The following is a 22,559-nucleotide window of genomic DNA, read 5'->3' on the forward strand; positions in this document are numbered from 1 at the left end:
TTTGAGAACTAAAATGTCGACAGCCCATTTTTCTAATGTTGAGACGCACCTATTAACCACTAAGCATAAGCAGATACAGATAACCTATTTGTCTCAAGTAAGACACCTGGATCCAGTGTTTATGGTTTACTAATTAATATCATAAACTGGCCAAAACACCGGGTCTTTAGGTCAACTGTATTTACACCACGGGTGTGCCAGTAAGAGCTGGAAAAGAAATTCGTTTTAGTGGAGGGGGGGGGGGGGGGAGAAAAAAAAAGAAAACAACGGAGAATTTTTTTACATTACGCTTTTGTGACCAATATTATCATCGCCGAGTGTACGGTTTGTCGCAAATTAAACCTACTTCAATCTCCAATCCCAGGTCCAATCTCAGACTTATTATATACGCACATCGTAAGCCTATACATCGTATGATAGGTCCAAAATCCAATATGTATCAAAGGAACCCCCTTAACTGACACATTTAAAAACTATTCTCTTTGTAAGATACCACCAACTGGTGCTGTGTGTTAATAGCTTCATGGGCGACACATATTATTTTTATCAAGTAATGGTTTCGCATACATTAAGCCTATTATTAAAATCATTCAGAACCCCCAACGTTCAATTGAGCATTCACCCCTCCACCCCCCCCACCCCCCCCCCCCCCCCCAACCAAGGAAATGGGGTAGGGTTCATTATTGTTATTATTGTTATTATTATTATTATTATTATTTGTTTATTTTCTTTTATTTCCTTATTTATTTTTTTGGTTCCGACTATAATTGTTTGCTTTATTTTTTTGAAAGCCCTATATTTTAGGGCCTATCTTTTTAAAAGTGACGTTTTAGAAATATTTTAAACGATCCCTAATATCCTATATTCTGCCATTTTCAAGTCTTTTATCAAAGTTGTTAACAAAGCTTACTAAAATTAAGATAAAAAAGAACAACAAAAAGACAATAATCGCATACACGTGAGAAATGCAAAACTGAACGAAGTTAGTGGGGTTGAATGTAAACACAATAGCTCTATGTTAATTGTAGATCCGGGAGAACGCGGCTAATGCATTGATAAGCGCCAAATTAATGGAAGGCAAATGACTCTTATATCAGTTGTAGTTCTGAAAAAAACTTGTGAATATGTACAAAGGTAATCCAAAATCAGCTAACTTAATACTTAAGAGATGCACTCCCTTTCTCCTATGTATTACATGCACACCTGTCGCACCTGTCTCTACTATCGCATCTTCCCCGTCCGTCGACTTGTTCGTCTTCGTTATCCGCGATGAATCATTGTTCGTTAAATCTTTTTTAATTGTCTTTTTCATTTATTATTTTATTTTTGTAAAAACACAATATTTTCGCTGAATGAATTTCGAACAATAAAATTAAATTTCTCGCCGGAATTATTCTCACCGGAAGTTCGTTCGTTCATAAACAAGATGGCGCTGTCGAAGAGTGCAAATACGTATAATAGACAAAATTGGGAAGAAGCGGTAAGTCTTAACTCACAGTTCTTAAGAAAATCACCCAACACAATTCTATATCTAAAGGAAGATATTTTGCCGTGTATTGTTCGTGATATTTTGATATTATTCACCTGTAATCAAACAAATTAGACTTCTTTTTTTCGAAAAATAATTGTAGTATACGAAATTGTGAATCATAATCAGCGTCACACTGGCCCGTGGTAAAGCACTGTTATGGCTGAAGATGTCTTATACTGTGTGGAGCACAATGTTCCGGTCTTTGAATAATGACTGGAAAACTAATTAATTTCCCAAGACGATAAAAAGATTTATACAAACAAGGTCGAGTTCTTGATCCACGTGTTGTGTGTTGAACTTTATTTAATACTTTTCCATTACATTAATTTAGACACACGGTATGCACTTAGTTGGCAGGGATGGTGAGAATGATCGTGATCTATACATAGCCAAAATATTGCTTAAAAAACCTTGAACACTGACTGTTTTCTCTGCCAATTTTGATGGGCCACTGCCATGGTTGAACTGCCAAATAAACAGTTGAATCCTAACTTCAGACAGTCTACTACGTCATTTTGTAGTGCCTGTTAATATGGGAAACATTAACACCATTTTCATGTTTCTCTATTATTTCTTCATTTGCACAGTGGTATATGTAGGCTTATACATACAAACATCACAAACATTTTTCACTTTTGGTATTATTAATTGCAGTACTTAATACGCACAAAAAATATGCAAAACACAAACGATATTCATGGTATGTATATGTGAACACTGCTCAATGCAATATGTGGCTGCTGTAAACAAGTTTATTAGTTCACTTGATCCTTTGAGCATTGATTGTACATAAATCTTGTTCTTAAGTTGGGTTGGTAAGTTTATAAATATAGAAGTGTTCATGGCCGTAGGTTGGACTTATAGTCTGATACTTTATGATGTAAAGCTTCCATATTAAGTGACTTAATGTAGAACAATATAGTCCTAATAAAAAATAACTGCCCAAAGACTTGTGTATCATGGGATTTTGCGTATTAGAAGTCATGTTTTGATTTTGTCTGTATTGCAGGATTTTCCTATTTTGTGTCAAACATGCCTAGGTGATAACCCGTACATTAGAATGGTGAGTATGGACTGATTTTATCTGAATATTCTTCTTGATTTAGAGTATAATTTTATTTTTACAGTGCAAATTAAGAATATCATATTGAAAGTGTACAACCCAGTCTTAGCTTAATATAAAAATTGTTCCAAATGCCTACCCCGTCCCTTACTCCGAGTGACCTTTATCCAAATATATTGTTTATTTTTGTCTCATTTACTTTCATGTATGACAACCTGCTGCATGATTGAATTTGTTTCCTTTCCTTCTTTTCATATAATATTTGTTTTCAATTATAGACCAAAGAAAAATATGGCAAAGAATGCAAGATCTGTGTGCGGCCATTCACAGTGTTCCGCTGGTGTCCAGGGAAAGGGGCCAGGTTTAAGAAGACAGAGGTTTGCCAAACTTGTAGTAAACTGAAGAACATATGTCAGACATGCCTACTGGATTTAGAATATGGTAAGATATCTCCTCATAAGATGCTTTGGCTTATTTGTTCAACAAGTAAATGCTTTAAGTGAAGGGTATTCCATTTTTATGTTCATTCTTTTATCCATTTATTTTTATTTGGGGTAGTTTGCCTTGAGGTGTTTTTGTGATTTTGTGTCTCGTAATTGCAGGATTGGTACAAGTTAAAAAAGTAAATCTGATGTAATAGAGTGCAAAGCATACAGTCGATGTCAGGTATACTTTGTTGATGAGTATTGTGTTTGACTAAAGCCAGGGCTCATTAATGTGTCATGCTTTTTTTTGCTAGATATGCTATGTCTGGGTCTTATTTTCTTGTCCTGGTAAAATGTGATGGATATACATCATATGTCTTATGTTATAGCAACATAATATGTTTCTATATTCTATGTTATAGGTCTCCCAGTCCAGGTTAGAGATGCAGCATTAAAATTGCAGGACAGCATGCCCAAGTCTGATGTCAACAAAGAATTCTTTGCACAAAATGCAGAAAGAGATGTAAGTTTTGGTTCATAAGATGTAAGTTCCCATCAGTAATGAAGAGCAGACCTCTTGTATTGGGGATGTTTGATTGCCAGCATGGCATATAGAATGACAGAGTTTATGTATATAAATTTATATATATATATTTTTTTAATTTTGAAAGTACAGTAATTATCAATGTCTTAGACCTACAGGACAAACATTGGCAGATTTTCTATGTCTCATTTAGTATAATTACTATGGATAACAAAAAGTGAATTAATAAAAAGAAAATATGAACATTTGTCACCATCCATAGTTCCATTATTCTGCCCTTCTTGTTTTTTAAGCAATATTAAATTTTTAAAACATTAAATCAATTCCTCTAGAGGAATCATGCTGTAATTATACATTTTTGATTAACAATTGAACTGATAAAAAATAAATCATAAAGGAACACCAAAATTCCTAATGCTATCATAATCTGCATCACAAACAATGATTTACACTTAGATCATCTCTTAATCCATACAGTTAGCAAACTCGGACAGTTCTGTGGCCTATGGTGCCCTGGGGAAGTCACAGAGTCCCAGTGACATGTTGCTCAAACTGGCCAGGACCACACCCTACTACAAACGTAACAGGCCTCATATCTGCTCCTTCTGGGTGAAAGGGGAGTGCAAGAGAGGAGAGGAGTGCCCATACAGGTGATAATGGATATTTTTTTTACTTGACTATATTGTGAATGAAAATAAATTTGAAGATCATTTTTTCTTGTTAATTTATTAGTTTTTACGTTCAAATGCAAGCATCCTTATAAATAGGTTAATATTTGATTGCTTATGTTTTTTATTTAAATTTTTTATAATTATATTCATTTTTTCTTTTTTTACATTTCCCTCTGAAGTGACAAAAGCAGCAGAAACAAAATAGCATTAACCATTCTGTGCCATCAACAATAACATTAGAGTTACTGTAATCAAAGCTATGTGTATTGGCGGAAAGTGCTTGAAAAAAATTTGTGTTGAACATCAGGTGTACTCATTTGAAATATGTACCATTCCAGACACGAGAAGCCGACTGACCCAGATGACCCTCTGGCTGACCAGAACATCAAGGACAGATTCTATGGTGTCAATGATCCGGTGGCTGACAAACTAATCAAGAGATATGCCACAATGCCTAAACTAGAGCCACCTGAGGACAAATCAGTGACCACACTATATGTGGGGAACTTGGGGGACAAAGTCACAGAGAAAGATTTGAGGTTTGGAAATAATTCTTGTGCTCTGTCGGTATAAGGGGGGTTTGACATTGCCAAGTACACAATTATTATTCAGTGCAATTTTACTTTCTTTGAAAGATCAAAAAGTAAGCTGTACATCCTTGCAGTCTAGTCTGTATGCAGTCCAGTCTGTTTTATCAGCATCATTTCTAAAATCCACTGTTGTGCTGGAATCTTTAAAAAAAAGTAGACATGGTTTAAATTATATTGAATTGCCAACATTCAGACTAATATCTAATTTCATATAATTATTTAATATCTGAGTTCAACATTTTCACTTAAGACCATAGTGACAATGTCTTATTCTGTTCTCAGGGACCACTTTTACCAGTTTGGTGAGATTCGCTCTGTCACAATGGTGAGCAGGCAGCAGTGTGCCTTTGTACAGTTCACGAAGCGCGAGTCCAGCGAGGCCGCAGCAGAGAGCACCTTTAACAAACTCATCATTAACGGCAGGCGGTTAACAATAAAGTGGGGGAAATCTCAGGGTCAACAGCTGGTGCCGAGGCAGGAGGGAGAGATGGGAGGACAGATGCTGGAGCCTGTACCAGGGCTACCTGGCGGTAGGTTGAAACGGGAAATTTGTCAAGTATTTATTTATTTATTTATTTATTTATTTATTTATTCTAAAAGTTTAAGGCTCATTTTATACATTGGTTACAACTTTTGACCAGCTTTATTTTCTTTAATTTTTTTGGCTTTAAATTTGAGGTTCATTTTTATGTACAGACACAGAAGTGTCTGTACATATTGCCATCACCTGCGTCTGTCGTCGCCGATGCCGTCGCCGATGCCGTCGCCGATGCCGATGCCGGCGCCGTGCACTTTCCTTGTTAACACGATAAGTGGAGGGCAGACTTACTTATTGGCTTTATATTTACAGAGCTGATGAATATTCATAAAACACAGGTCAAGTTCGAAAATCAGCATGATCGGGCCATTATTGTAGAAGTTATGCTGTTTTTTCACTTTTCAGCATATATGCAACCCTGTTAACACATTTTAAGGAAAACCGATAGGCCTGTTGTCATTAAACTCACAGGAGTAATCAATCTTACTAAAACGCAGGTCAAGTTCGAAAATCGGCATGATCGGGCCACTATTTTAGTAGTTATGCTGTTTTTTCACTTTTTAGCATATATGCAACATTGTTAACACATTTCAAGGAAAACCGATAGGCCTGTTGTCATGAAACTCACATTAGTAATCAATCTTACTAAAATGCAGGTCAAGTTCAAAAATCAGCATAATGGGGCCATTATTTTATAAGTTATGCTGTTTTTTCACATTTCCTCAAATTCAATTCTTAGGCATGTTAACAGTCTCATTATTTAACTAATAAGATATGTAAATGTGTTTGTTTGACATTTCCTGCAACTTTACAACATTTGTTAGTTGATTATGTAAAAATGATGGTAAACTTGTTATCATGTATTGTATAATAGAGTTTCAAAAATGGAAAAAAACTCATATCATTGCAGTTTGTCAGATTAATTCATTCACTATGTTCAGAAACTCGGAATGGAGGAAATTGGACATTAAACACTGTTCTATTGATATTTTTCCCATGTCATCAATTTTCTTAGTTGATCATATAAAAATGGCAGTAAACTGTTAATTTTGTTATATGTTAACAATTGTTAAAAATGGAAAAAAACACATTTCAGGACAGTGCTGTCTTGTTTACATTTTGGCATTTTCAAGGTGTGACTTTGAAGTTACATGGGCCTGAAGACCTTTGCTTGTCACATTTTCTGAATATCCATGATACTAATATTTTATTATTAAAAATTGATGGTCATTATGCTGTTAAACATTATGTAATATTGCATCAAAATTTGAAGAAACCCCTATTTTGGACACTGCTCCCATGATGACCATTTAAGGAAAACCATGTCACTTACTGTTCTCAAACTTACAGGAAAGAAACATGGGACTAAGATACAGTTTAATTAGGCAATGCAGTCTGTTTGGTAATTCTTTCTGGCAGTTAATCGGTTTTTTGTGAAAATTTAATTTTTCACATATTGGCATTTTCAAGGTGTGACTTAGAACCTCCACGGGCTTGAAGACCCATGCTAGTCACATTTTCTGAAAATCCACGATACATATATTTTATTATGTACATATTGCCATCACCTGCATCTGTCGTCGCAGTCCATGTTGCCGTCGCTGTGCACTTTTATCGTTAACACCATAAGTGGAAGACAGTTTTACTTTTTGGCTTTATATTTACAGAGCTGATGAATATTCATAAAATGCAGGTCAAGTTCGTAAATCAACATGATCAAGGCATTATTGTAGAAGTTATGCTGTTTTTTTTTTCACTTTTCAGCATATATGCAACACTGTTAATACAATATAAGAAAAACATATAGGCCAGTTGTCATGAAACTCACAGGAGTGGTTAATCTTACTAAAATGCAGGTCAAGTTCGAAAATCGGCATGATCGGGCCACTATTTTAGTAGTTATGCTGTTTTTTTCACTTTTCAGCATATATACAACACTGTTAACACAATATAAGAAAAACAGATAGGCCAATTGTCATGAAACTCACAGGAGTGGTTAATCTTACTAAAACTCAGGTTGAGTTTGAAAATCAGCATAATCGGGCCATTATTTTAGAAGTTATGCTGTTTTTTCACATTTCCTCAGATTCAATTCTTAGGCATGTTAACAGTTTCATTATTTAATTAATAAGATACGTAAAAGTGTTTGTTTGACATTTCCTGCATCTTTACAACATTGTTGGTTGATTTTGTAAAAATGATGGTAAACTTGTTATCGTGTATTGTGTAATAAAGTTTCAAAAATGGAAATAAACTCATATCATTGCAGTTTGTCAGATTCAATCATTCACTATGTTCAGAATCTCAGAATGGAAGAAATTGGACATTTAACACTGCTCTATTGATTTTTTTCCCATCTCATCAATTTTTTTAGTTGATCATATATAAATGGCAGTAAACTGTTAATTTTGTTTTATGTTAAAAATTGTTAAAAATGTGGAAAAAAACATTTCAGAACAGTGCTGTCTTGTTTACATTTTGGCATTTTCAAGTTGTGACTTTGAAGTTCCATGGGCCAGAAGACCTTTGCTAGTCACATTTTCTGAATATCCATGATACTAATATTTTATTATTAGAAATTGATGGTCATTATGCTGTTAAACATTATGTAATATTGCATCAAAATTTGAAAAAAAAAACTATTTTTGGGCACTGCTACTATGATGACCATTTAAGAAAAACCATGTCACTTACTGTTCTCAAACTTACAGGAAAGAAACATGGGACTAAAATATAGCTTCAGTAGGCAATGCAATCTGCCAGTTAAACATTTTTTTGTGAAAATTTAATTTTTCACATATTGGCATTTTCAATGTGTGACTTTGAAGTTCCACAGGCTTGAAGACCCATGATAGTCACATTTTCTGAAAATCTATGATAGGTATATTTTCTTATTAAAAATTGATTGTCATTATGCTGTAAACCATTATGTAATATTGCATCAGAATAGAAGAAAACACAATTTTGGGTGCTGCTGCCATGATGACCATTATGAGAAAACCATGTTACTTATGATTGCAAAACTTTCAAAAAAGAAATACAGGACTAAAATGCAGCCTGACGTTGGAAAAGCAGTCTAATTGACTTCTTTTTCTGGAAGTTTTAAATTTTCAAAGTGTGAACTTGAACTTCCATGGGCCTGAAGCCTTATGCTTGGTACACATTTTACTTACATTGGTATTACCTGTTGAGTATAATTAAAATTTGATGATGAATTTGCAGTTTAACATAATGTACTTTTGTATCAGAATTGACAGTAGCCTATTTTGTTATTTCCTGCTTTTTGTCTGTACATTTGACAGCTTTGCTGCCTTGTTAAGGTAAATTATTGTTGGATACATTTGAATACAAATGCCTAGGATGCAGGGATCTTTTACATGTAAAAGTGAATTTCTTAAACCATTTGTACAAAAGAATTTAATTTTAAAGTGAAAAATAAGTTTTGTGGAAAATCTTAATTATTTAGTTCATTCTACGATTGAAAAAAAAAAAAGTGAAAAATGATAAAATAAAAGATTTATGAAAAGGTTAATGAATATTTAAATATAAATTCCCTTTTAGCCCTGCCAATGCCTGGAGAGGAGTTGTCCAATAACTATTTTAATTTGAATCAACCACCCCCTATGTCTCTGCCAATGCCCCCAAGATCTATGGGACCCAGAGGTCCTCCACCAAGAGGACCCCCATCTGGTGGACCCCCCAGGGGAATGCCTCCACCCCCACCTGGTAAGTGAACATTGCTTTGATTTATTATATTATTTACCAGATAATTTGCCTAAGAAAGCTTTAGGTCAGATATTCGTATTTCCATGTCAGTACCACTTACTGTGGAATGTCTTTAAAGATGCATACAAAGTCAATTTTTTGTCACAAAAACCAACCAAATGCCAGCATATAGTTTCAAGTAGTATAACTAAGAGAATTACCAAAAGGCATTGTTTAATTTTACCCGAAAATGATGTTTGAACAGATTTTTCTGCTGGCATTCTAAGCTGTATGTCAATGGGGCAGGAAAGGAGGTCATGGAAGTAGGTTAAATTTACAACCAAAAATTTAAAGAAAGGAGCAGTCTAAAGGTCTTTTATGGCAGATCGAGTGATCTATTCAGTTTATCCCTTGGCATGTCGAATTTATTTGAGTCACATAAGAATCTAGTAGAAGTGGTTTACATGTGTTACTGGGAATCCACGCTCCACCGATGCTCGGTTTGTATGTACCTTTAAATTTCTTAGACATTCTTTATGGGTTTAAAAGGAGAAAGGTCCATCTCCACTGCCTTGGAAGAAAACTGATTTTTCTAGTGGACTTACGAAAACCACAAAGCATGAACTTCCAGCTCAAGGTTTTAAAGAAATATTTCTGCTAGTTCTATTGAACATCTCATTGCCTTTTGGACACTTTAACTTGAATTTGACTTCATTTTTTTTTTTTATGAACAAACATTGAAAAAACATTCTATGACACTGTATCCAGGGGCGGATTTAGGCCGTCTTCTGGGTCTTCCGGAAGACGGTCAGATTTCCAAGTTTACATTGACGGGTATCCAATTTTTCATGTTGGAAGACGGTCAAAATTGGAGAATGAATCAACAAAGATAATTTGGAAGACTGTCAGTAAATAGGTCTGGATCCGCCCCTGGTATCATTATGTGTTGTAGCCGCTACTGATACAATCGCCATCCATTTTTGTCTATCTTCAAATTGGCAGAGTGACTTCAGTTGGTAAAATACCAGTTTCTTTCAAAAATCTGGCATCTTGTTATATTCTCTTTGTGTAAATATTGTTGTAATGTTTTATTTTCAAATTTCTGTTTGGTGTCTGTATAATTGCCAGTTCACATGTAATTTTCCCTCCAGGTGTCCGCATGCCGCCCCCACCCCCAGGGATGTTACCTGTCAGACCCCCACCCATGATGAGGCCCCCAATGTTTATGCCCAGGCACCCGGCTCACATGCCACCCCCGGGGTTGGGACCACCCCCCGGGCAACTCCAGCAGGCCCCTGCCGTCTCCAGTGCTGTTATCCATTATCCTTCTCAAGATCCATCTAGGATGGGAGCCGTGCCCAAGACACAGTAGAGGAGCAGTATTAGTATGCACATTTCTAATGGCAGAGTGGAAGACACAACAGCCCAGCAGGATTATGAACTGTCTTTGAAGAAGATTTGAAGTGGTGCATGTCCAACTTTAAACTCTTGTTATTAGACATACTGCTGAATGGGGGGAAGGGATTTACCTGTAATATAGTCCTTGCTTTAAAATTATGTTTTCAAAATTTCAAACGGAAAACTGAAGACAGTTCCAAGTGGAAAATATGTAACTAAAAACCACTATCATCTGAATTATGGCTGGTAATACATGCAATAGAACTAGAATATTATGTGGTTCTTCTTTGTAATACATGTAAGTGTTTTAAGTTGGTGAGAGTTGTTCTTCTAATCATAAATTTTTTGTATTGAATCCAGAAATTGGGCTGTTTTTTGGTATATTACATCCTTTTCTTTTATGAATTTCCTTAAACAAGGCTATTATCTTAATTACAGAAAGTGTAGCCTTTCTACATACTTCTATACTTCATCCTGTAGAAGTTTTTAACTTGGAAATGTGTTGTAAATAGTAGACGAAGAACCACATGAAGTGTATTGTATTTTTTATACTAAAAGACTTCATAATTTAAAAGATTTGTAATGTATAATGGAAGCAGAGTTGTGGCTCCTTGTTTTCATGTGTATAGTGACTTTGAAATATACATGAAGACAGTGTATGATGAATAAAAGATCTTGAGATATTTAAGGGTTAAATTATATTATTTCATTTTGTGCACACTTTGAAAATAAGATGGAGGTATGGCATGACATAGTCTTACAGGTCATTTTAAGCTGAAAAATAATTAAAATTTAAATTAAAATTAAAACCATTGTACTTTTAATTTTTGTAAGATTAATTAATTAGAACTGCAGGGCACAGGATTCTGCAGAGGATACAAACAATTACTGAAGGCATAACACAAAAATTATTTGAAAACTTGAGGAGACTCAGAAACGGTTGAAGTTTTAATCTCTTCTTTTCATCCTACATAATTATTTTCCTGAAAATTTGTCTATAAAAATATAGCACAGGTAAGGTGCTGAGCTTTCTTAGGCCCCAATTTGGTGAGCTGTCCCATGGGTACTAATTCCGTATAATTTCCCCTGAAAAACTATAAAAAAACAAAAAGAAGCAGTCAATGTCCATAATAATTCATTTATTATGAAACATACCTAAAAGATGCATTGAATAACAACTAGTGACACACGTAACAATGCGGTTCACAAGACCACCTATAGTACCTCACATAATGAACATGAACAACCATGTTGTACGAAGACCCTGTCACCACAGATGTTATATTATTGCTCAGCAACCATTGCCACACCATATCTCTTCAAAACTTATTTCACATGTCAGACTCCTCATGCAATACTGAAACATAACGAAGCACATGCCTACATATATTTATAATAAATTAAGTTATGAATGTTGTGAAAATTGAATATTACCTCCTCCATAAAAAAGGAACATTAGACTTCGCATGATTTTTTGATCACAATCAAAGTTATGAAAGACTACATTTTCAATGTTTATAAAACACTGACTTGCACTTAAAAGGACATAACTCTTAGCAGACATAATGTATTTTTTAAACTATTATCCACTACTCAACTTCCAAACCATAGTAAGACTAGTAACATGCCAATTTTTAACATGGATGGTGACAATATCTTTGTGTAATTTATCCAAGTTTATAGACAATTTAAAGCCTTCATAAACAACTGGGCACCAAACTGTGTGAACAATGACAGCAGTTGCAGAAAAAAGCTTACGGAGCTTTTAAAATGTTTGTCCAGAGTTTATAACTTATCCTTGTTATTTATTCGAATTATGTCTGAGTTAACCCTGCTAGTTCCTCGTTCAATCTCACTTAAGCTGCTGTTCTTATAACTTTAAGGCTCTAACTTTTAGTCTACTTTAATTCAGGATAAACCCATACTGGTCCACTATAATAAACTATTGTTCTAACGTATCATTTACATAAAAACAGATGCCATAGTGCATACAAGTGGACTACTATCAGTTTACTTTTTTTTAAAGTAGACAGAAATTTTTGGTTTGAATATAAGCCATATTCCAGGTGAACAACTCTTCTGTGAAAATGGCCCCCAGTAATTTCAAGCTGTTGCATGTTAAACTAACGGTCATGTAACATTCTCAACAGGCATTTTATCTTCCACCACAACCCCATGTTAAATTTTAAAATTCCTGGTATGCAAACAACTTGGAAGTTATCCAAAGTACACTGTCAATTTTTTTAACAAACACGTGCTACATAGAGGTTGGTGTCTGTCAAAAGACTGAAAATAATAGTAGTAATTTCAGTTTGAGGCTTTTGCTTTTCTACTGGTTACTTGCACTAGTAAGTAACAGGAAAGGTAACAGTATAAATCAAAATTTACTGGTCTGAAAATGAAAATGGTAGATGGAAAACAATTCAAATGTTTTCACTTCTGATCAAGCACTTAAATTTAGAATAGCCAATTCTTTCATTGACTTGAAGCCATGTCTTCACCTTGATCTCAGATTTCCAGCTTACATGGCAAACCAAATTCATAAGAGAAATTTATCCCATCCTGGTCATGGGAAATATGCTTAAGTTGAATGTAAGTGACTCAATATTCCTTATGCACATTTAAAAATCTTACCAATATCTTTTGATCCTCTCAGGCAGCACTTTTTTGTCATTCTAAGCTCTGGTTATTAACATAATTATTGTGAGGAAAAAAATTAAAATCGCACCAGATGTACAATAAAAACAATAATATGTTACAATATCTGAAGCTTGTAGCAGTTTTACAAGCACTTTTCAAGAACTTTGGTATTGTGACAAGGTTACAAACATAAATACATACTCTACAATTGAAAAATGACTTCTACTTATTCAATGGAATGATTATATGAAATGAATTTGAAAACAAATAATGCTATACATGATTATGAGAATACAAAAAAAAAAGTCACAAAGATGATGAACAGAATTTATGCAAATTAGCAACGGCTGTTAAATGCACAGTAAGTGCAAGATTTTTTAAAAAATGCAGCAGTTCATAATGATGGCATAAATACAGTTAAATGAAAATAAAAGTCAAACACAAAAGGCTGGATGAAAGTGCATAAGCCATTCAAAACATCCGAATCAGTCTTAAAAACGAACAGTTCCGTTGCATTTCATCTTCATTTGATGCGAAATGAAGCATTTGATCTTGAGATTGCAATAGTATTACAGTTTAACTGTACTTGCACCAGTCAACACGATCTACACAACAAAGCAAACTTCTCTTCAACGTGCTATAAAAATTTATTGCTGTAGAACAGTGGACGCCTTTTTTCTCCCCTTCTTCTTTAACCACTTCCTCTCCATTTCATTCCATCTCAACACACAATCACGCCTACGGCCTATCCTTGCTCGTCAGCCGATCTATCAGCTCCTGCAGAGGGGCCAGTTCTCGCCTGTCAATCAGGTTAAACTCTTGCACAAAGAAAATGAAGTGTTTGAAGGAGGTGTTGAGGTGGGCCTCCTCGCTGAGCTGGACCACCTCCTTGAAGTGCTGGTGATAGATGTGGGCATATACCCTGAACAACCGTTTCAGTATAGTCTTTGCAATTGATAAGAAGTTCTTGGGGAATGGCACACCTGAAGGCGCAACAACAACAACAACAACATTAATAATAATAATAACAAATAACTTTCAGCGATGCCTTACATATGACCATCAGTTTAGATTTAATATGTTATAAATATTCAATTCCAATCATTAAACTCTATTAATGAACCTGTAAACTGACTTTTTTACTGTAGCTTTAAAATCTGCTATAAATTAATTAGAGCACTTCCCAATAAGGTACATGACATTTAATTACATTTAGCCTATTAACACTGCTTTCCACTGACTCATTAAGACACACTTCAACTGGTGGCAGTTGCACAAGACACTTCAGCCCAAAATTGGCCTTAACTTCTTGACCAAAAACTTGGTCTACTACAGTTTAAGATAAAAAAATAATTCAAAATTGACCTTAAATATCAGCCATGTCTTTCCTGTGCAATATTTAATTTCGAGTAGACTGCTACCAATTACCTTGCATGGGCAACAAAGTTTGGTTTGAAAGGTTAACACTGATTTTTGGGCTAATGTTCTTTTGTGTGTAACAGGCCTAGGATAATCATTCTCACCAATTTTTGAAGGAAACAGATGTTCATCATCGAGCTGATCTTGGACCCAGGTCATCAAATAGTCTATGTATTTGGGTGCAGAACACTTGATTGGCTTTTTGACTGTTTGGCCGTCGGCCCAATGATACTCATATTTTGGTCCCGCTGACATCACAGGGCAGGTTTCTTCTGTACAGAACTCTGTTATTGTTCCATACAGCATGTTTATTTGATTGAAGAAATCCACAGCTGGAAAAAAAAGGAAAAATATTACTTTTTATTGAAGAAATTCACAGCTCAATATAGAGAAATGTATTTATTTATTTTTCTCTCAATTATTCTATTGAAATAAACATAAGAGGTAAATTCTAAATCTTACTAAAATTTCTGATGTTATTTTTATTTATTTCTATTTCAAATTTTAAAATTAAGACAATGTGACAGCAATTTTCCCATCACAACCATTCAAGATGACCTGCTGCCTTCAACTTTCGAAATGAAACTTAATGATTGTAACATAAGACGACGAGGAATTAAAATGTTAATAGTAAAATGAATCAAAGTTGGCCTTGAACCATCTTGCTCCTTATTCAATCATCAATATGTTACCTAGACTGCAAACTTGTGTTGCGTCTCACCAACTCATCAAACATGCATGAAAAATCCCTGAATTATGTAGCATGTTATTATATAATCAATCATAAAATTTTGCTTTGCATGTAACTGAGGAAATGCATGCTTGTGTTTAACCAAATACATTGGTCACATGCCTAGTAAGCAACTGTGGAATTTCCACAAAGAATTTTCAAGTCTATAAAATTGATTCCTCTAAGCAAGCTGTTCAATTCAGATTCAAATCTAGATCAGGCCTCATAGTAGTTTATTCATATCCAGATGCTTTATTCCCAGCATCTGTTTCCTTTTTAATAGATTCATTAAAGACCATTAGAGCTAAATAACATAGCTGGACATTGTACTTTTCTTCAACCTGGCAGGATTTGACGTCATGCAGTCATTTGTATCTTTCTACATTAGCAGCCCATTTCCCCTTAATTACTATCCCTTTTTAAGTATAATTTAAACATCAATTTTAAGCACACCCCCCCCACACACACACACATACACACTTAACTGATACATACAATCCAACAGATTTAATGATACCCCCTCCATGCAGGCAAACATAAACAAACGCACACATCCATACAAACCAGCACTCACTCTCTCTCTCTCTCTCTCTCTCTCACACACACACAAACGCACGCACGCACACCAATCAGGTACTTACTGTTGACTGCCACCCACTCATTCAGATCCTCTCCCTCTGGTAACATCACCGCCAGCCGTAGGTTGCCACTCCCCAGGGTGGCGGCCGCATGCTTCATCAAGTCATACTGGTGGGTGCCTTCCGGAATGTTTTTCTTTGGCTTGAAGGTTTTGTTGTTGCGACTTCCACTAAAATGGAAAGATAAATGTGCTTTTGAATATTAAATGGCATTTTGTGTTAAAATTGAATATTAAATGGCATTTTTAATAAAATGTGACAGGACACAAGAGCGTAATGGCTCAGCAAAAAAAAAAAAAAAAATAAAAATAAAAAAAAAATAAAATAAAATAAATCAGGTCTATTAAATGTTAGAAAATCTCCAAACAGCGATCCTCTGGGTATTTTACTATGTGTAACAACAATGCTGCATAAAGGACAGGCAAAACATTTTAAAAACTTTCAAAAGTTTGGCATCTCTCAATTTGTGCATTGGTATAAAAGACATCACTTGGACTTAAAATTTTGCCAGGGGTGGGGCTTCCTATGGGTTATTCAAAACATTAAACAAGTTTTAAAAAGTCCATCAGTAATAGCAATTTATGTCATGTCAGGTTAATGGTCTATCCATGCCCTAGTCAAACATCCTGTGGTCAGTAGTCCTGGTCAGTGGATGTGGTCACTGCCTGTGTTCTAACATAAGTAATGGTTTCGGTTTCGAGTCACCTCCTTAACTGCAGCACAAGTCTCACACTTGAAAGACCAAAGCCAATGCTTCTGCTCAAACTCATGGTTTATCCTCATCTGCATACACAGGTTCCTACTAGTACTTTATTCCTTAGTCACAGATAGATCTCTCCTATACTAAATCAGTGGTATTAGTTCAGATTTTCTCAGTAATTCTATAGAGTATAACCATTCATTGTAAATACCACCCATTACCAAAACACCAGTCAGACTTCACTAGGTGTACATATATACATACATGGACCAAAAATATTCAAGCACCAAAACTCTCTAAGTTATGTACACATTGCAGACAAAATATCTACCATTTGAATATATTGCAAACATACATGCTATGCAGTACATCACCACAGATGACAACAAGATAAGAATGCCGAGGATGGGATTCCACAAAAATTTAACAGGTGGGCACTAAATAATATGACCTTTCATAGATATATACCTAAAAACACAAATTAGACTCACTAAGAAATTCCAAACAACTTAAAAATAATACTGCAGAATAGAATATTTACAATGCCCCACACTAAAAGCATCAAATGATGATAATAATCCCTTCAACAAATATGTCAGACACAAAGCAAATATTAAAACAACAACAAAAAACTATGTGACATGTGTTTTGTATACTGATGCTTGTCATATAAGCAACCCAGGCATTTAAAATTTCAGAACTCCTACCTCAATGATACAAGGATGCTGGTAAAGAAAGAGGCCATTTAAACCAGAGAGAAACAATACTGCATCCCGATGCAGTCTGCAAATAGTTTTATTCCTAATTCAGATCCAAACACAATAGTCCACAAACATCCACTGGTCCAGATATATCTAGTTATCCACAGCTTGAAAATCTTCTCTATTCCAGTAACTATCCACTTTATATTGCACGTATTACTGATGTTATTTTATATCTATATATTGTTATAGAAATTTTAAATGTATATCTATGATAAACTTTATGACCACTTCAGAGGTGTATTGTGTGGAAAATAAAGCCTCTTCCTTTTCTACTCCCTCAATTAAAGTTTGTTATGCCTTTTGCAGACAAGAATAAATTTGTTTGTCTACATTTATAACTTCCTTCCTATAATATCATCCATCCAGAGCTTGAAAGTCAAGTTATTTTCCATATAGTAATATCCATAAAATACACACGATTTCGCCAAGCACACAATATCCAAACTTCTCCCAAAGTGTGTTAGAAATACAGGACAACTTGGTTTCGATCAGTTAAGGATTGAAAAGTCATCGAACAAAGTCAAAGTCAAATACAGATCCAGATCCTTGGTCAGTTACAGTGCTATATCCTTTTAAAACCAGAAACCCTTTTCTCTGCTCTACTCTTTCTCTCCTGCCAGAGAGTCAGTTGGGGTCACAGCTGTTCCCAGTTCACAAGATGAAGTGCAGGGTCAAATCAAATGAACCATTAAAACCAATCAAGCGAATTCAACAACTTGTAGACCCTCTGTGCCAGATGTGTCTTAAAACAACAGCCTGCTCTGGCTCTGTGGCTGTTGCCAGTGCTCATCAGAACCAGAGATATCATGGAAAGTCGAGAGAAAAGGAGTACACTGGGGAGAAAAGCCCTGTATCTGGAGAAGAAACAATGTGGAAAATGTTGGCCCCTCTCCAATCCCCTGGCAACAAGGTATGAGAAGCCCCATGATCTTTGCCAGTGTTTAAATAAAGCTTACCTTTATGGCACCTTACCTGACCAGTTGAGGGCCTGTTTCAATGGAGCTTTTCAAATGAAAATTGGCCTTGACCTTAACACTAAATATTTCGATCTACTTTAAACTGGGATACATCAGTGCAGTGGAAGTTCACTTTTCAGAAATGTGGGTTTTTTATATTTAAACAGAAATTACTAGTGTTAGAGATTAATAGTTGTTTTATTTACAAGTAAGTGCACTAATATTATCCTAACTTATCCTAACTATTATCCTAACTTATCCTAAATTTCTAATCTGAAATTTAAGGCAAACTTTCAATTCTTAACTATTTTGTGAAACCAATTCCTTGAAGCTTTCAAACCTGGTGGTGGTAATGATAAACCAGTAAGTAGAGGAGGAAATACCACCCGACCATCACTTCCACTTCTGACATTTCCTCAGATGAAACTCAATCCAATTCTGGTTCAGACTGGGAAACCTCTTTTGTCCAGAGGTTAATTAAGAGGTCAATACCACGGCCGACTAAGCAGCAGATAAATGCCAATTCATTTGTTATTTCAACATTTATGCCCTCAATAGAGATAAACGAAAATAATTCTTTATATCTACCAAATAATCTAAAATAATACTAAGAATGCATTGTCACTACATGCAATTCTTGATAATCAAACTCCTGATAAGACACATGATCAAAATCAAAATAGGATGATTCTGAAATGATCACAACGACTGATCTGTGGTTTAATAAAATAAAAAAATACAAGTCTTTTTTACCCTCTATCACTTACAAGTGATTTTATTCTAATATGAATTTCATGGTGGACATTTAGTAATATTATTTCTACCAATTAAGGGTTAATGGACACCATTTTCTGTCTAAAAGTTGAAACCCAACTTTCCAGTTCTTCTATGAAACGGGTCCCAAGATTAAAAGTAAATATCCCATACCTGATTCCCAGACAGCTATACATCTGGTCCTGCTAAGCCACTTTTACACAGACAAATAGGATATGGAAAAATAACACAAGGATATATGAAATAGTCTTTCTCAAGCAAAGAAGGAATGTAGTATGTGTAATGGGGCACCAGCAGCAACACTCCCTGGGCCAAGATACCTGACGTCATTACCAGATATTATACACCTGATTTGAAAAGATAGAATAAATCATTTTATATCCTGTTGTATTTACTTCATAAAGGGCTACCTTTGGAAAAGTTACTTTCAGTCATATAGCTGGACATTTTTAGCGAATCAAATGTGTGAACCAAATCCAAGATGAATTTCTTTAAAAACGGCAAAATATTTCACATTTTCCATTGACAAATAGAAATATGTTTAGCATGTGGCAAAATTCCATTATGCCAGAGTGAGGCCAATTTATTTTCTGTATGAAATTAAGACTATGCTTGATGTCATCTGAGAGCTACAATTAATATGGCAGCAAACCCAATGAATCACCCAAAATTCTGACTCATTCCTCATGACATCTATATTAATTAATTTCAGCAAACAAGTGTTGTTGACCCTCCTCTTAGTCTTAATAAGACCTAACAAATTACAAATGGAAACCTCAGCTCAGCATTAACAGCTGATTTTGCCTTCTTCAGTCTACCAGTAATTCCTAACAAAAAATTATAAAAAGATATTTTTGATTGACAGCAATCACCTCATTTTTATCACCTACAAACCCAAAATAAACAATAGGCTGGAGGGAAAGGAGGGGGGGGGGGGGGAGGGGGCAGAGAGCACACAACTTTCTTTTCTAAACAAGACTTCCAAATAAGGCCTAAACAACTATTACATGCTTCAACAAAGATTAGTCATTTCTATAGTACAACTTCTCCACTTAGACAACAGACACATTCCTAAAGCATTTGAAAACCTCACATCCTAAAGAAGTAATAAAATGTGAAAAAAAAGAAAACTATTGCATATTTTGTCTGAAGGTTGTCACGCTCTAGAAAAGATCCATTTAACTTTACAAAGTTTTAGGAGGAGATAGGATCTCTCATAATGAAATTTCTTCAAGCAATTATCCTCAGTTTTTTTAGTACAAAAGGAAACCAACATATCAACCAAGCAGTGAGTCACAGGCACATTGTTATGTGAACAAAGTATAATGAAGTCTATACTGCTGTTTTCTTTCCAAAAAGGCCACAAATGTGTTCAACTCGATTTACCTGGACAAAATTATATCCGCAGCAGACCTAGACACTCTATGTTCGACCATAAGTAAAATAATGTACCTAGTAAAGGTTAAGGTATATTTCTGCACTTTTCTTCCTTTTAAACACAATGCATTTAATGGCTTGATTCTTTGAATCTACGGAAAAGTAGAAATTAGCTTAACTAATGCAAATAGAAAAGCATCTAGCTGAAACCACAAACATAAAACTTGATGCTGGATTTCAGAGTGACTTGGAGTTGCCAAAATGCTATGTTCCAAGAAGTTATTTGTCAGTCATATTGTTCATAAGTCTAACCTAAGCATGATACAATTTGCATTATGCATGATTGTATATTACAGGCATGCTACTTTTTATGATTTTTCCAAGTTCCCATGAGAAATGCTGTGCATAAAAATGCAATCATTATCAACTGGTAGAAGCCGACTTGCAAGTTACCACCATGCAGACCAATTTAAATTTTATCCACAACTTTCCAGCATTTTCTATACTTGTGTTAACAAGCTGGGATCACACCAGCTCTCACTATACTCACCAAATGCAAAAATAAATTGACTTAGGCAAAAAAATATATAAAATAAATAAATAAATAAATAAAAACAGCATACTTCTGACAATATGGCAAAAGCAAGGAGTAGGGATGGCCCCTTGGCTCAAAAGACAGCCTGTATTTCCGAAGATTCCTGGATGACTTACAAAATTTTGGGGAAATGAGGGGTTGGTTTCTCAGGATGGCTTATGGATGGCCTAGCAATATATAGCATGTAAATGGCTACTGGTAGCACTGATCTGTTAAAAACTTTGCAAAGACAATAACAATTGGCTGGAAGGCCCAGAAACACAAAATCTGATCTATCTTTAGTTTTACTAGTTTATTCTATGTTAAACACAAAATGAGTTTGGACTCAAAATATTTTGTGAAAAAGTCTCCAGTATCCCTCTTGTCTCAGTGTCCATCTTTGTTGGACTCAGCTGTTAGCAACATATCACATGTACCAGTATTTTGACATGTTAACATGACAAGATGAATACTTGTCCACTGATGTGTTATGTAGCCAAGTCCTTCTCAGCCTCTGTACTAGAATATTTGGCAATGATAAGACAAGCTGTTACACAGATAACTCTGAGAAAATTGGGTGAAATAGGAAAGTGTGGGAAATAACACTTTTTAACCCCTCACAAGTTATTCCATATATGGATAGATTCAAATAAGTACTGCTATCATGACCAAAGATTATTTAGGATCAGATACCATCAAAAATTATGAAAACGTCTGGTTATAAATTCATCCATGACCTGGGGGCTCTAACAATAATTGGGTTGAGTTCAGAAGCAATAACAATGACCCGCTAGTTCCTCTGTCTACTAAAACATATCCCACTTGCAACTCTCAAATATCATGTGAGTATATGAGAAAAAAAAAACACGACCATTACACAATTACTGCAAGGTGACAAACTCATTCATCTAACATCATCTTGATGTTAAGTACAGCTTCATTCTAAAATTTGATATAAACTAACAGAACGATCTTCTCTGAACTTCCTCGTAGTATTAGCACTGTGAGTGTGACAGATATGACGTATTGGCATAGCTACTGCTAGCTGTAACTAAGTTAGACTACTTCAAAAATAAGTACCAGGTGACACGGACTTAATATAATAAATTGTGTTCATGGATACAGACATGTAGTATCAAATCTAGCGGGGTTCTTTATCGTTAAGCAAAAACAATTCATATATGCAAATATTTCACAAACGTAAACAGTGTCAAACGTACAGGACGACTTATGTTTACAAACATGAACATCAAAACACTTACAATAGGAAGCTCATTTTCTCCAATATCCAAAAGCAAAGCACCAAAATAATGTCAACAGGCTCTGTTGAGATATATCTTCTTTCACTTCATGGAATAAACGTTCTCTCGCTGAGAAATAAAAGTAAGGATGGAATAGATTTCCGGATGATGTGTCAGCTATTTGTCAAAATGGAGGCCAATGTTTTGAAAGTATATAGACCGGAAGTACTCGAAGCGACCTTGACAAAAAACTGTTTGATTTAATTGAAAATATGTTGCTT

At 35.0% G+C, this 22,559-nt stretch overlaps 2 protein-coding genes across 3 annotated transcripts; one reads left to right on the forward strand and one right to left on the reverse strand.

The window, feature by feature from the left end:
* The first annotated feature begins 1,397 nt into the window (after positions 1-1,397).
* On the forward strand, positions 1,398-11,148 carry LOC106172314 (pre-mRNA-splicing factor RBM22). The gene is made up of 9 exons (XM_087005626.1): positions 1,398-1,480; positions 2,541-2,594; positions 2,873-3,035; positions 3,442-3,542; positions 4,041-4,213; positions 4,573-4,773; positions 5,107-5,354; positions 8,924-9,088; positions 10,219-11,148. Exons 1-9 carry the CDS (start codon positions 1,427-1,429, stop codon positions 10,437-10,439), a joined length of 1,380 nt encoding a protein of 459 aa, XP_086861752.1. The 5' UTR covers positions 1,398-1,426; the 3' UTR covers positions 10,440-11,148.
* A 435-nt stretch (positions 11,149-11,583) lies between these two features.
* Positions 11,584-22,493, reverse strand: LOC106172315 (MOB kinase activator 1B). 2 transcript variants are annotated; one of them, XM_013552962.2, is made up of 4 exons: positions 22,300-22,493; positions 15,896-16,062; positions 14,629-14,856; positions 11,584-14,088 (listed from the first exon to the last, which is right to left on the reverse strand). In XM_013552962.2, the coding sequence occupies exons 1-4, from the start codon at positions 22,311-22,313 to the stop codon at positions 13,844-13,846; spliced, it is 654 nt and encodes a 217-aa protein (XP_013408416.1). In that variant the 5' UTR covers positions 22,314-22,493; the 3' UTR covers positions 11,584-13,843. The 2 variants fall into 2 exon arrangements, with proteins under 2 accessions (XP_013408416.1, XP_013408415.1); XM_013552961.2 differs by lacking the exon at positions 22,300-22,493 and adding an exon at positions 19,240-19,376.
* Between the last annotated feature and the right edge of the window lie 66 nt (positions 22,494-22,559).

This window comes from Lingula anatina, chromosome 2, assembly GCF_051362555.1.
Source record: "Lingula anatina isolate TDL-2025a chromosome 2, LinAna3.0, whole genome shotgun sequence".
Taxonomy (NCBI): domain Eukaryota; kingdom Metazoa; phylum Brachiopoda; class Lingulata; order Lingulida; family Lingulidae; genus Lingula; species Lingula anatina.